We start from the raw sequence: 15,935 nt of genomic DNA, 5'->3' as shown, positions 1-15,935 counted from the left end.
ATGCAACATGAGGATTTTTCCTCTCGAACCAACAGGAAACCCTACGAAAATAAAACGAATCTTTTCCTCCTTTATATATTGCGTTCCATTCCTAATTTATTATGCGCTCCAAATGAGGACGTCATCACATACCCTTTTTTTGCATTCCACGTTTCAGCGTTATGAATACAGCAAAAATATCTAGGGCTTGTAACGTATGATTGAACACGCACATTCGTTCTCCAGGGCCACATTCAACATATTGTCCCGTTGTCAGACTTTCACAATGGTAGGTGTATGACTGCGTGTGTTGAATGAAAAATAGAAACGAAAGATGCCCTTGGTTCCTAGTGGTTGGATAGCTAACGAAGATATGAAACCCCGAACGTGACTCTATCCGAATGTCGAGGCTTTTTTGCAACATTGCACCGGATCGCAATGTGTTCGGAAAATGCTCTGCCCCTTTGCCACAAAGTTCCGATGATCCTGGGGAAATATAAATAATATTACCCTTTTTCCTCTTTTTTCCTTTGCAGCCCTTTAAAACTAGATCTTCATCTTTTTCCTATCGGAAATGCGAAATACCGATAGACTCGGGACTTGGAGAAAACGTTCTGTCAACATTTTAATTCAATTTTTGCCACCAGCCACTAGAAGCGCAGCCGAGTACCGAGCGATTGCGAAGGAATTTTTCGGTTGCTTTCAAATCATATCCGATCCCTCCGGCTTTCCGCACCCGACGATATCCGTCCTCCGGTGCGACATAAGAGGCCTCTTTCCGTCGTGCGTGTTCTCAAAGGCAAATGGGGTTTGAATTTCGGTCGGCACAGGGTTTCCATTTTTCACACGTTTTCCTCTATCGAAAATTGTTTTTTAATGGTGTCGAATTAAATTATGGTTCCCGCCTCGCGTAGAGAAAACGACATAGAACACATTGGAAAATTCTTAGCGAGTGCCACGAGATTTGATCGACATGAAGGAAGGAAAATTATCAGGAAGTTAATAGGCGTTGATTTTTGACCGAACATTGGTTGGGCTTCCGAATTTTCCGACATTTTACGGTGAAGAATAGGGAAAGGTATTGGTTTGTCACGAAGGAACGAACAAAAAAAACAAATTTACGATTAAAAATACAATCCAGACAACTTAACTTTATACAACCACATCGCACCCACACACAGCATCACGAAGGAATTTTACTCCTAACCCATGAGGATAACTCAACTTGTTACAGCTCATTGGAAATCAACAGAGTGCGTCACATTACGGGAAAATTGAGTCAATACAGTCTGTCTGGCTGTCGGAAAAAAATTTCGTTTTGATAATGAATCTGATGATCGAATTTGGGTTTGGTTTATTTGATGCAAAAAAAGTCACGCTACATTAGAGCAACGCGCTGTTCTTTCTATTTGCCTGAGGAAAAATCTTAATTGTTTGTTTAGATTTATTTTTATTTCCCATTAATCGTGCGAAAGATATTTCCAATGTTTACCAAAGATTTAGGAAGGATTTAAGGAAGAGCATTTGTCAGGATACTTTTTAGATTGACTGAATTTGGCACCAGTGATCTACATATCAATCATGCGCATTTAATAAGCTAGCGTCTTCTATGGAATTCAACATATCTGTTTGTCAACTACTTCAGGTCAAATAAAAATAAATTGAACTAAATAAATCAATTTCTAGGGATTTACTGTTTATGTTCCCATAAATTTTTCCACAATTTGTATCCATCGACAAGATTTAAAAGATGATGCTCGACTGATTGCCTACCTCTAGGGGCCAACTTATCTTAACGAATTCAACGAAGCAATCGTACGACTTCCATAACTGTCTTCATAACAGCAGGAGTTAACATTTATGTTGTTTCATCTATGTGTCGAGAAGTAAAGATATACCAGAAATTGTAGGAAAGTCGTAAGTTTGCTCTACTCTTTTCACCCCATTACTAGTTTGTCTTCGTAATATTCCCTTCCGACAGAGGAAAGGGGATCGGTTCGAATTAAGACATCGAGTGCGGGGCAATGTGGTCCCGCCAATTTCCCGCGGGAGAGTGTTGCCGAAAGATAAAATATGACAAACGATCAAATGCATTTGTTGCCTTCTGCTGAGGCCGTTTTATGTATTTGCAAGTGGTTTTTTCACAAACGGTGCATGTTTGGAGACAAAAGTTTGCTCTAAAAAATGTTCTTTTATTGCTGCCGCTATCGGAAATCGCACGTTTTCGCAGTCTGACAGTTTTTCTGAGAAAAAGGGGAATGAATCAAGGGGAATACCTTTCCATAGATGTTGCTTTACCTCAGGATTAGTTGTTGGTCCTTTTTCTTTTCCACTCAATCACGCGGGGACATCGGAATCATGTTGGCTTGGCAAATGTCTGTTTGCCGTTTGCTGTTTTTCCAGCCGGAAAAACCCCGAAAGACCCCTCTCACTGGACCGAAGAAACCCGACAGTTGTTGCAGTCGTAAGAATGGTACTATCCTCTTAAGGACGATTATTCTCGATTCCGACGCCAATGAGGGCGATGGTGGTGATGATGATCCTACTTTTCTTTATTCCAAGTCCTTGCAAGTCCCCCATCTCCATTTCTTGTTTTCCCCTTCGTGAAAATACCATGCTCATTGCGGCGTTTCTGTTTTTCACTTACGTAGTTGCAATCTCTCGCAAATAACTTTCCCGGGCGGCACACACTTGCTACACAGGGTATCGATTCGATGGTGTCAGTAACAGGTTTGAGTCATTATGCAAATTATTCGTTGGTTTACTATATTCGCTCGAGGGGAGATTTTTCTTTTGCTAGGCTCCCTCCAAATAAAGATAATAATGCACGCAGCGATGGGCATGTAGGAAGGAAAATTTCTTCCAAAGTCATCCACTCCAATTGAAGAGAATTGCCAGACGTGGAAATACGCCTACTAAAACAGGACGAGGAGGGCGTTTAGCGTTTGAATAATTAATTCATCACAGTAAAAATCATAATCTAAAGAAACACTTGCTTGCTTTTCAAGCCATCGATGCCAGTTTTACGCGGTTTTTCGCAGAGGTGAGTCTTTTACCCAGTAGCAAAAACCACTACAATCAAGTTTTTCTCCCTTGAATTGCTACAGACCTTCTTGACGGAGGTGAAACCGTCGAGGGTTTTATTCCATTGCTAAACTTCACCCAGATTCCCCAGGAAAATCCAAACACAGAACCCAAATCCCACCGGGACGGATGGTTCGAAGGTGTTAGAGCGTAAATCCCCGAAGTATATAAAATCGTCCGGGGGCTACTTTCCTAGGCGCGTTTTGTTTTCTCTTGTCGCCTTTATTCGTTTCCAACCCCTCACGATCCTTGAGGACGTAGAAACCCTTGGTTGCATGCTTTACAACTTAATGATAACACTCATTTTCTGTGAATTATAGTACGAATGTGAATTTGAAGTGTGCAGCTTAGGCATACAAGAAAACGGTTCGCTCAGAATCGTCTACAACTTTTTTCCTTTTCCATTCGGTCACCGAAAGGAAAAGTAACGGAAAAATAGCAAAATGGAAAAAGGGAAAATCTGAACATCCCTTGGAACCACATTCTATCCTCCGTATTTAATAAAAGCGTAAACTGACCCATTGAGCAACCAAACACAACAATTCGTTTCTCATCCACAGGCGGAATTCTCAATGGTGTTTTTCCGCTTCCGATTGTTTAAAGGTTCGGCTTTGACCGCCCACTCGATGGAGTGTGGAGACTCGGGTCTGCGATTGTGCCTTTACCGTTCCAGAATTGAGTGTAAGATTGTAGATTTCGTTCCAAAACCGCCCCGATAAATTACTTTTCTTTCTGTGAGGACTTTTCGGCTTTCCCGTCTTTCTCCAAACTTCTGAACCCTACTCTCTAACCCTAGAACCAAAAGCAACGTTAGGCTACTCGTATCTGCAATTTATTGTGTTTTGTTTATGCGCCATAAACGTTTCTCACCCATCCTTGAGATGTGAAAGTTTGCACTTTTGCCCAAATCAAAAATACATTCGTTCAATTGTCCTCATTACGCCTCAAAGAAAGCTGGAGCGATTTAACTCGTTCAGTGGCAAAATTATAACCCTACGAAAGGAAATTTGTTCCCTTTGTCCTTTCTCAAGCAGTAAATGAGGGGACCACTAGGTTGTTTATCTTAAGGACTCAAATAAGGATTAGCTAATGGAAGGATGTGTAAGACGGACCATAATTACTGTTTCATTTCATATTGTTGAATACATTCCATCTTAACACATTGACATTGAATTGTTTTAAATTTTTCAAGATGATTTTGTCACTGAGATTAAAATGTACATACTTCCATTTCTTACTACTCGTTTTATTGTAATAAGTTAAATTGAATTTTGACGAGAATAAATTGAGCGTTCATCTTTCATTGTTGTCTACTACGGTGTTGCAATACTACAAAAATAAAGATGTAACAACAAAACAAAACACTGTTGTGGTCGAAAATTTCCTTGACATTTGCCAACCGTGTGAACGCAACCAAACACAGTCATAGAAGTCATAATTCTGCAAATGAAAATTGTCCCACTGGCTCAAGACCGCTATCTTTTTTCAAGAAGAATCTTCCTTTGCCATTTTCGATTGGCAAACATTGCGAATGAAGCAGAGAAAAATTAAACCTAATCCGAAGATCACTGCGTTTCATTATCCAAATTGTGGCGCCATTATGATTGAAACCTCGGCCACCAAACGAGCTGTCAACTGTTGGCGGTGGCCAAGGTTGTCACGCAAAGCTCGCTGCAAAACCTCCGCGGGTACACTTCACACGCAATGTGGCTTATGATGGATTGGGTGGTGAGATTTTTCCATGGAAAAGATACCGCAATTCCCATTCGAGCAACAACGCGTTGAAAGTGAACAACATCTAGAATTCGAGAAACAAAACCTAACGAAATGGGGGGCAAAATCCGTTACGCTCGAAATGGCATAAACATTTCTTCCCATGAGCCGGATGTTGTCCGTTTAGTGACTTATTATTCCAATTCGGGTGTAGAAACTGAAACTTTAACTGAGCTCGGAAAGAAACAACCCAAAGTGACTTTATAAACTCGAGCAACTCTCGACGAAACGGCTCGCCGAAACAATGTTTCAAATGCGGCCCGTAATGGCTTCGCAATCGGGCAATGCTATGATGGACGGGAATGAATCTTTGTGACCGACGATCCGCGATGGCGGTGATTTGTTGTCTTGGGTGCGCTGCCGTGCTCGCTCGTCGGTCAAGGGTTTTTGCGTTTTAATTTCATGTATTTTTTTCCGCGGTGACCGGATATGATGCGAGTGTAAAGCTAATATTAATGGTCAGTGAGTTGGGTGGACCATAATTCATACCTTAGTAGATATTTATTCCTTCTAAGGTCTCGGGAATAATTTGATCGAATGATCATCAGGTAACAAATAAGGTAGTCATAAAGAAGCAGATTAAGGTACCTATGTTTGAGGAATATGGTTGGCGTATGCTTCTGTTATTATTATTATTATTATTATTATTATTTTTTTTTTTTTTTTTAATTTTTAACTTTATTTGATTGAACAATAGACGACCACGTTCTACACCAGATTAATTTGATAAGAAACCTTCTGTCCTAGCCCCATGACGACCATGAACAACGCATTTAGACACTAAGCTGCCTTTTGCCTCTATCGTCGGATAGTTTTATTAGACCCTCCCACGCTGAGAAAATAGCGCCACTCACAGTGGCAAAGAAAACTGCAAGTGACGACTTTCGATTGTAATGGCCTAGCCACCCCAATCTCACCCTCCGCCTCCCAGGCCCGTTACGCGAAACAATGACAATCGGCCATAAATTCCGTCACCCCTGACCTTGGCCATCGTATCGTAAGGTCGCAGACTCCGGAATCCAATGTCGGCGCGAACGAGAGCCCGCCTGAATGTCACCTGCACGTAGACGATCGGCACGCAAAAGCCCCGAAAAGGTGATTTATGGTGGCGCATGCGACGGAGAGCGTCTTCACGGGCGAGAATTTCACGCAATTTCCTCGCGGTCACGGTGGTGGATCGCTGCAGTTGACATCGGGCCAATCGATTGATTTTATCTCTTCCCCGGCTCCCGTCAGTCAACCGGGAGGCAACCGAGCGAAGCGAATTGAACTCTTGCTACCGGTCGCTTAATCGACCACTGCACGCCGTTATGCAAACTTCTTAGACGATTTACAACGTGTCGGCGGCCGGCGCGAGGCTTTGACTAACGGCCAATCGTTGCTGTGGCGTCTCCATCGTCGAAATGGTTCTAGACAACCCTTTGATTGCCTTGTGGGAGTCGAAAGAAAACGGTCGTCTGTGGAGTGATTTATGGAAACAATTTATGTCAATGCTGCGATAAGCTGCGGTGCAACACAAGCAGCTCGCTTTTGTGTTGTTCTAGCGTGCTTTCGTCGAGTCTTCGTATACTTTTGTTTGTTTTTGTGGTAGAGATATTAGCAATCGACTGTGTGAGATCATTTGTGTGATTTTACAGTGATTGATGTATGGAATAACATTTCACTTTGCTAAGCATTGCAGATAAAATGCATTAGTTTTACTCATATTTAAAGATTAAGGAGTTTGTTCATTTCTTTTTACATTTGTCAACAATTTTAGATTTCTAATCAAATGTTACTAAATTATAAAATTAACTTGCTTTCAGACTTTTAAAATCTTAAATCTTAAATTCCCAACGAGCAAAAGATGGCTATTCTAACATTCAACGCAGCTGTACTTAAAAAAAAACATCGAATAAAAACATTTAAAAATCAGCTCGGTCATCATACATCCCCATCCAAATCGCCGCGTATTTACACCACCGTGGCGAATTAAAATCGGTAGAATCTCCCAATCATCATCTCTCATCCACCGACGGACGGACATTAGTAAAGCACCTTAACCCTTCCACGCCGAGTTGACCGTACAAACCAGCTCCCCACGCCGGTCAGCAACGAAAGGGAAATAATTAGACGCGCCTTGGTGGTAACGCTGAGAACGCGAACCGACCTGAGCGTTCTTTGCACGCGAATACTTTGTCCGATTGTCAGACCGGCAGTCGCGGTTCGTCGCTTACGGCGCGTAGATATCGTTTGTGTTTCTTCCGCTCGGGTCGGAGTGCAAGTGATTTGGGTGGACTTTTTTGGAGTTGCGTTTATTTTGCGTATTTAACGATGGGTATTTGGGCAAGTAGCTCCCTGCTTGGTGTGATGATTCTGAGCTTGGTGTTGTCCACGGTGCTGGCCGTGACGCCCACAGGGAAGGTGGACTTCACCGAGGCAGACGATCTGCTGAACGACGATACCGACGGTGCGAGTGGGTTCGTGAGCGTTTACAAGAACTTTCCGAAAATCCAAGTGACGGTCGATACACTCAAGCTGAAGCGCGTCTCGCAGCCGGAAACGAAGAGTGACGAGTCGAGCTCGGGGAGTTCCGGCAGCTCCGTCTCGGAGTCGATCGAACGGCCGGCGGTAGGCGTGCGCACGGACATTACGATCGAGATCTCGGAGGAAACGGCGAACGACACACGAACCCCTGCTTCGGAGCGTGATGGCAAACGGGACCGCGACGGACCGGGGAGTGCAAACAAGCCCGCGGGTGGTGGCAAAAAGGACGCAGGAGCCGACGGGGAAGGAAGTGACAACGCCAGCATTCCGGTTTTCAAGGGAACGGCCGGAGTTACGTACAAACCGAAGCCAACGGCGACCCGCGGTCCTCACGGGAGTCGCCCCGGAGTGACGCTTAGCCAGCGGCCAGCGGGAAACAACTTCTACGGAAGTGGCGGCGACGACCGAAATCGCATCAGTGGGGAGTACGATGGAGGGTGGAGTGGACGGTATCCGCACACCGTGACAGCCGTTTGGACAACCGAGCGACCGTACCTGCGACGAGCAGACTACGATTTTGGAGGTGAGTGTGACTGTTCATCTCCACATAGCGAACTCTCCTCCGACGAACTGTCGAACTCAGTTCCCGCAACAGCTGGGAAACTCGTAGGAAACTGGTAGGAAACTCTTGACAGCACTAGCAAAGCCCCTCGTTCTGACGTTAAATAACTGACGGATTAAGAAGAAGCGAAGAAGACCGAAACAAATGCGTGTCCACTTAGCGAACTCGGGAAACTCGAAACTCCATACAAGCTTGACAGGAGTTTCACCAGAGTTTCCTATGAGTTCGCAATGTGGAGATGAACAGTGATGGATTGGAAAAAAATCAGGTTAAACCATGATAAAATCAAACAGTGTGTTAAAACAACAAATTCTCATCTTTATTCAAAATTGTTACAAGGCGCGCATTCCATCGACATTTCGTTCCAAAGTCATGGAATTTAAACGATTTTAGCCAAAGTGGAAAAGCTTTCTTTCAGCACGACCACTTTAACTTTTCAAATGTGTAAAATGTAGTGAACACGGAAGCCATTCATCCCTGAAAGTCTATCAAATTTTCCCGACATTAGTAATAAGTGAAATTTGCTTTCGAAACAAGTGCTCCATCCTCTTTTTGCCATTATTCTCGTAAATTTTATTTAAGATCTTGAATTTTATTGAAGCGACAGACTAATAACGAATCAATTAAATTTTTCCAGACATCAAACATGTTTCACGTTTCTTTTCCTCATTTTTGTCAAAGTCGTTTGGTAATAGTTCTGGTCAGTCCAAACAGCTTTGGCCTGATGTTTTTCAGTCATTCAATAAGTATCACGTTAAAGTCTCAGGTCGTTAAAAACGATACCAGAGTGGTTTACCATAAATATGAGTTTCACCTCAGCTCGAACACTGTCATTTTTACATTAAAGCTAGACACCGAATGAAAATAACAAAATGTCACAAAAATATATACAAAGCATATGAACTACAGCGACTTCAACACAACTTGATGGGTAAGGTGTTTCTAAGGTTTTCAATACCAGGTAATTCTTTTATCAAAATTTCTTTCAAAAAACCGCGTATGGGGAAATTGAAGAAATATCAAACATTTCAAATATGTCGTTATTCTAACTATTAAATTCAAACATATCTTTGAAGTATTAGTTAAAACCATAATTTTTTTCTCAATCCCTTCGTCACAGAGCAACGCCGGGGCGTCAAGTTAGTTGGACATAAAATTATATCTTTTGAAAAACAATCGCGTATTGCACACAACACAATCAACCACATAATGAATTAGTTGCTGAAATATGTGCTGGTCGTGAGCTTAAAATTTACAAAAACAATCTTTTAACACTAGAACACATTGCTTTGGAGTCCTGTCCGAATTCTTTTTAGCAATTACCGCTCCGGTTTGACCGCTCTTTTCAACAAGCTATAACTTCTTCATTTTGGAAGATTTTTCCATAGGTTTCGACCGTTTTAATGCGTTATGCGGGATGTGTTACTTTGTAAATTGGGGTAATTTTCATGCTTTGAGGTCTCAAAAATATTAGTTTATTTTTAAAATGTTGCGTAATGTATTTGATTTATAGCACATACTTTTCTTTATTTATGCGTTCAGAGAGGTTAATTAAAAAACCAAAATAGCCAACTGTTTAAGGATTTGAAAAATCTTCAAAAATGAGCGGTCCAAGTGATTGCTAAAAAGCTTTAAAACTAAACTTGGTTCTTATTGGTGCTAATTCAACTGTAAAATCTGAAAATTTTATTTAGCTTTGGATTTAAAATCATAATTGCGTTTTGTTTTTAAATTTTTTTTTCAAAATTTCAATCTTTTCGAGATATTAAAATCGAAAACTGCGTTTCGGTCAAAATGACGGCTCTAGATTTGAATTCTAGAGTTAAATCAAATTTTTCGAACTTTAATTACAAAAAATTCAATGAGATAAAGTCGGCATTCAGCTTTTATCGGATAAAAGAAAAAGGGCAGTCTGGCTGGTAAACAAGTTGACATATGCATATTCACGGAAAACACACAAGCACAATCAATTTCCCATGGTGGGAGTTGATCGTGATATCGATCTTCATGCGGCACACGAAACGTGCATCACTTCACGTTTCTCTCCATCTCTCGAATCACCTCTCCCCTCTACTCATCCTCTGCTTTCTACCCTTCATCGAACCCAGGTCAACCACAGCCGACCTACTACAAGGGCTACATTCCGTACAATGTGGGCCATCACAGCCAGCCGGCGGACGGCCTTCATCACCATTCGGGCGACTGGAAGCCGTGTTACTGCAGCATCTACCAGCCCTGGGCCGCACGTGCCCCCACGAATCCCGTTCTGCCCTCTGGCCCGCACCAACCTCCGCCACCGTCACCACCGAGACACAAAGTGGACAACAAAGTCGACGTCCCGGTTCACTCGCAGCAGCGACAACACTATCGATCGATCCACTCGTAGCCTACGGCGTGGGACACACACATACAAATACACACCACTACCACCCACGGCAACCTCACCACTTCCTCCCAAACCGATCTCCCAGTCCTGCGGAAATGGCGCTGTGCGTGCGAAGGGACAAACATTCCAAAGGGACTCATTTTCGTGTTTGTGTATATGAGCAATAAAATTTGACACACTTTTTTCCTACAACCATTTTGGGGCTTTGAACTTTTTTCTACTCTCCGACTAGAGTTGCATCGCGGGTGCATCTATTTCTCACCCGAGGGCGTCCCGGTGCGCGGGTAAACCTGCTCCAGCATTATGTCACCGCCTGTTATCTCCCGGTTTTGGTTTTCTAACCACCTGCACACACAACAACCATACACACACACGCACACATCAAGTAAGCAGCAACGCATCAGAGCAAGCCAACCGTGAAAGGGTTTCCCAGCAACAATGCTGAGATGGGCTGCTTCATCTCTCTAATAAATTGATAAGACACGGCTCGGGCGAACCGATGACGACCCGAACGACGCAGTTTAGCATCAACCTCGGGAACGGCGTTCCGGCCTGGAGGTCGAAGTCAGCGATGTCAGTCTATGATCGACCGTCCGATAGGAGCCACCCGTTTCGAGTGCATCGTTTGGAAGTTAACAAGTATTAGAAGAGCGGTAAAGATGACTGGACTAGGATTAACGCTGATCGGGTTGCTGATAGTGCTGTGTTTAGCTGGCATCTCACAAACAGGTACTGAAAAAACTAACCTTCGATCCTGATCGCCCTTGTTCACGTATGCCAATTTACGCACCTTGCAGCCCCCGTTTCAGCGGATATGGATCGGATGGAAGAAATGGAATTGCTAGGGTTGGTCGGCTGCAATCATGCCGTGACGGTAACGGCTCTTCCTTTGCCCGGTTTTACTGTTACTCCTCAGTCACGACCACAGAACAGTAGTTCCGATAGCGAATCATCGATGGACACGAGCGAGAGTGACAGTGTATCTAAGGAAACCATGAGAGTGCGTCGCTTACATACGGTGACGGGTCAATAAATTTATTACGACAAATCTCTAGACGACTACGAGTCGATTTGTGTTCTCTTGGCCCGTGACAGGACCTCCGCCGAAGATAGGACCCGTGTACTCCACCGAATCGGTCAGTCTGAGCTCCTGAGGGATAAAGTTGCTCCGTGCGTACTACAAAAAAGGGTCGGAATCGTTAGCTGCCCAGTTACAGTCCTTCCAGAGTCCGTTAATGTCGCTCACCATTGACACGATCGGCAGCTCCAGTTCGTTCGTATCGGCCACGGTGAACACCAGCCGATCGTTGTCCAGTTGAACTGTCGATGGCTTTGATGTAGTCGTTCCTCGAACCTCAGTAGTGGAAGTGTTGGGAGGTTTCGTTGTTGATGTTATGGCCATGGGAATGGCCGATGTATGGTCCGGCACCGGAGTTGACTGCCACCACCAAAGGGACGGTGTTTCCGAAGGAGCAGGGTCATACTGCACCGGAGCAACCACAGGAGTCTCCTCCGTTGTCGTTGTTGTCGACCAGGGAGGAATCCACAAGGCCCTCGATACCTTCTCATTGATTCCATTGATGAACTCGCGTTTCTTTTCGTACACCGTTTGCTTTATGCTGGTCACTTTGCTGCGCCGGAGGAAAAAGAAAATTTATTTACCCTGCTCAAATTTCCATTACCCTCCGTATCGGTCTTACTCCAACAAACTATTTCCATCCCTGTTCCCCCAGTCCAGGATTGGGGCTGTACAACAAACAAGAATAAAAATGAAATTTTATAGATGGTATCACCAAAGCACCGCGGCACACTTACAACTGGTTGCCTCTGCAACGATGACCGCTACAACAAACACCTCGAGAAATCGCATTATCACTACGATTTCGTTCACTATTCTGCATACAGAGAGTCTAAAATACACAGTAAAAGTCGTTGCGAAACCGATCCGAACCGAGTTACGTCCAATTCGCTACTGATCCTCGGTTGAAGCGATTGACTTGATGCTCCTGACCTAATTGTCAATCAACCGAACAGAATACAAACAAAGAGCTGATTGTGAGTATGTTTTGCAATTCAAGGTTCCAAGGAGTCGCTATCAGTAATCTAGACGTCTTACAACTCTAAATTGGAAGGAATCGCAAGCTGTGGAGCACGCAGCTCAAGGACTTCAACGTGCATTGACGCCCCGCATTTCTTTGTTTTGAACAATAAACACTTGTAAATGTTCAAGGACAGGCAAAACTGACTTTATGACTTTATATTTATGAACCAAAACCTGATAATTTACAATAATTTATTGAATATTCAACCCACATTAAAAAACTCACTTAATCAAAAGTTTAGCCATACTTTTTCCTATACGCATGTATATAATTTTTTTTATGACACAACATCCCCTTGTGAGATCAGGCCTATATTTGAAGATAGTAACTGAGGCCGAAAGACGGTATATATGAAGGTGGTCAGCCGTTTGCAATACCAGGGGGTGAGAAACTCGAGGATCGATTCCGCACCTGTGGCGTGATGTTTCCACGGAGCGGTCTAATATTTTTTTGAAAAACTAACGATTATTTTATAAATGATTTGCTTAGTGAACATTTCTAAATATACAACGCAATATCCTTTTCTAAAAATTGGATTAGTGAGATCGTTACTCATTAAGCTTCCTAAGACGTTTGTTTTATAAAGAGGATAAGGCCTTTTATTGAGCAATGTTGACAAAGAAACAACAAATACAACGAACGTAATATCATAAATGAAATTAGAACCATAATTATGTTGTATGCAGACTGTACGTGCTTACTTTGACATCGTCCTCCAGCGTCGTGATGGCCGCCTTGCATCCTGTCGTCTTACAGTTGATGTTGTGTTTGTGATGCTGTAAGATTTTCGGTTTGCCATCGTCCCCGTATTAGAATGAAAGCTAAATAAGGTTGTGAAGGATCTACTCATACCGAGAATGCTCTAAAATTTTGATTACTTACACGCTGTTCCTAGGATCAGCCGGAGACTCTTTCGGACTTGGATTGTAGAGTAGTTTCAACCGAGTCAGAAGATAATGTTTGGTCTGTGGTGTATCCCTCCTCGTCAGATTGTAAGTTATCTTGTGTTTCCAGCTCAGGTTTCTGGGTAGTTGCAACATCCCCAGATGAAAAAGTGTTTACTGTGTTGTTTACTTTTACATCGATCTCTAAGGTAGCTGGTTGGGGATCCTGCTGCCACCGAAATTTAATTGATTGCTCCTGGGGCTGTATCGTTTGAGTCGAGTCAATTCGCTGCTGACTGTGATGATCATCCACACGATCCGAGTACACGGTTGGCTGGACAAGGTTCAGGTTCACCACACGTCCAGCTGAGTCATAAGTTGTCTGAGACGTCGCCGCATCCTGAACTCGCGAATGACCGGAAGCGTAGTATTGAGGTTTCGGGTATACCACGTAGGTAGTGGGCTTTGATGGGTATTGTCTGTAATGGAGATCCTGATGCTGGGATGCGTACTGTCGCGAATAGTCGTTGTTCGCTGTCGGGTAGACAGGCTGAACATGCTGCTGTTGGTCGGCGTTGCTAAAGCTGGAGCGTGCATTGAAGTTACTGCTCGAATGGGAAGCACCTCCAACAGGTACGGCAGTGTAGACGACGTTCGCTACGACCGGTCTGCTGACTACGGAGCGTTCCTGACTCGATCGTTCGTTGAAGCTCGTTTGAGACGCATGAGTCTGAGGTGCTGGGACGGGATATACTATCGGTTGAACGTAGGTGCCCTCGCGGCTGGGACCCGTCGCTATCACATTCGAATGCGTTCTTCCGAATGAATCCACAGTAGGAGTATACAGTTGGGCAAGCACCGGCTGAGCTCCGGCAGCACCGTTCAAACTTGAACTATGATGACGTGAGGCTGACGAGCTAGAAAAGCTGGATCTCGCTCCGGTCGACGATCCTGAGTACACGATCGGGGCCGCCTGGACATTCGATACGCTTGACTCAAGGCGGGACGAAGTAGACGAGTACTTTTGAGATGATTCGACGGTAGGAGCGAAACCGACCGTTCCCTGTCCAATGGTTTCTGTATCCCCGGCATCGGCCGTATAGCTGTTATAACAGATTTTGTCACACGGTCCACTGGCTACCAAAGGAGCTGCCTGTTGGAGCTGCAAGCGTTCTGCGGCAGCCTTACGGGCAGCTTGCACCGAAGACTCATGCTGTGAGTAATGTCTGGAAGACAGTAGACGATGTATTGAAACATGACAATTTCGATTAAATTGTACGTTGAAACAAAAGTCTTGCATTTTTACTCTCTTTGTAGACTTACTTGCTGCAAGTACTTACATGCTAGCAACAGCATAACTTCAAAAGTTAATCCCGAGCGTTTAGTATATGCAAACGTGTCGTTCGCGAACGGGGTAACAGAGAGAATCACGTCGAACAGTTTAACAGAGGGAAGTGACGACGTCGTGGCATGGAAAATATGTTCATTCAAACCGGAAATAAATGGCAAAAAAGTACAACAACACCGGATTGTCAATACACTGTAGAAAGGGATATGTTTAAAGTGTTTAGTTATTAGCCAACTTACTTTTTGAATAACAATCTTTCGTCGCTCCACGCTGTCGAGGCATCGGAAAACAGATAATAAAGCATGATTTATTTACTAAACAATGAGGAAAAGGCTAAAAAGTATTTTTCTGTTGGAATAAGCTACTTAAGAAGCGTCTTCTTCTTTTTCTTTGGTATTACGACCGTTCAAATATTCTAGAAACCGCTTGGAAGGCAAAGTGTTAATGGACTTACTAGACTTTTTTCCTTTGTGTATGTGGATAACCAGACCTCTTGTAAAAGGTCCGGTCGCAGAGGGAATTCGATCAAACACATTAGCTTCGACCACACATCAAAATTTATAGCAACAACACCTAGACTCACTTAGGCAAAACCAGAAGGTGCAATAGGCCAATAGATAAGCGTATAAACTAGTTTCGTACCTTCTGAATCTGTGGACGGATTCATTCATATGAATTTATCACGATCATTCAAATCATTCAAATTGATTCATAAATCTTTTGGTATTCGAATTATTAAACCTTGATGAATCTTTCGAGGTCTTAATGAATCTTTCACACATATTTATTAAATTTTCGTAAATTCATTTTCTTTTCTGCATTTTGTTTTAGACTTCACCTTTCTGTTCTTCTAGCTTTAATGAATCTTTGGAATTCATGAATCTCCCATTGAAAAAATCACGAATCTTAAAAACAAAGCGTCATTCAGATTCATGAATCTGTATCGGATTTCCACAACTCTACTAAAACACATGGAACTCGAAATGAAACCTTCACAGCATACGAAAAAAAATCGTCTGTGACGATTGGAAAGGCTGGCAATTTCTTGCACATTATGGTCACTAAATCCACTTAAAAGTGGATTCGTATACCCGTATGAAATAGTTGATTTAAACATGACACAGAGTTGTTTACATGTCCTTTACCTGCACTACTATAACCAAGCAGCATCGTGAAGCACATCACAGTTTTCCACATGGCGAGTTGGATTATAATTGCAATATAGATAAACTTTACTATATTGATAGATGGATTTTTACAGAAAATTTGACTTCATCGACAATAACGTAGC

The 15,935-nt window shown here is 43.1% G+C and overlaps 1 protein-coding gene across 1 annotated transcript; it reads left to right on the top strand.

Annotated features, from left to right (window-relative positions):
* The first annotated feature begins 7,185 nt into the window (after positions 1–7,185).
* On the top strand, positions 7,186–10,310 carry LOC131267115 (uncharacterized). Its single transcript, XM_058269890.1, has 2 exons — positions 7,186–7,885; positions 10,033–10,310. The coding sequence occupies exons 1-2, from the start codon at positions 7,186–7,188 to the stop codon at positions 10,308–10,310; spliced, it is 978 nt and encodes a 325-aa protein (XP_058125873.1).
* The last annotated feature ends 5,625 nt before the right edge of the window (positions 10,311–15,935 follow it).

Source organism: Anopheles coustani, chromosome 2 (assembly GCF_943734705.1).
Source record: "Anopheles coustani chromosome 2, idAnoCousDA_361_x.2, whole genome shotgun sequence".
Taxonomy (NCBI): domain Eukaryota; kingdom Metazoa; phylum Arthropoda; class Insecta; order Diptera; family Culicidae; genus Anopheles; species Anopheles coustani.
The sequence above is the reverse complement of the archived record's forward strand: the minus strand, read 5'-3'. Positions and strand labels throughout refer to the sequence as shown.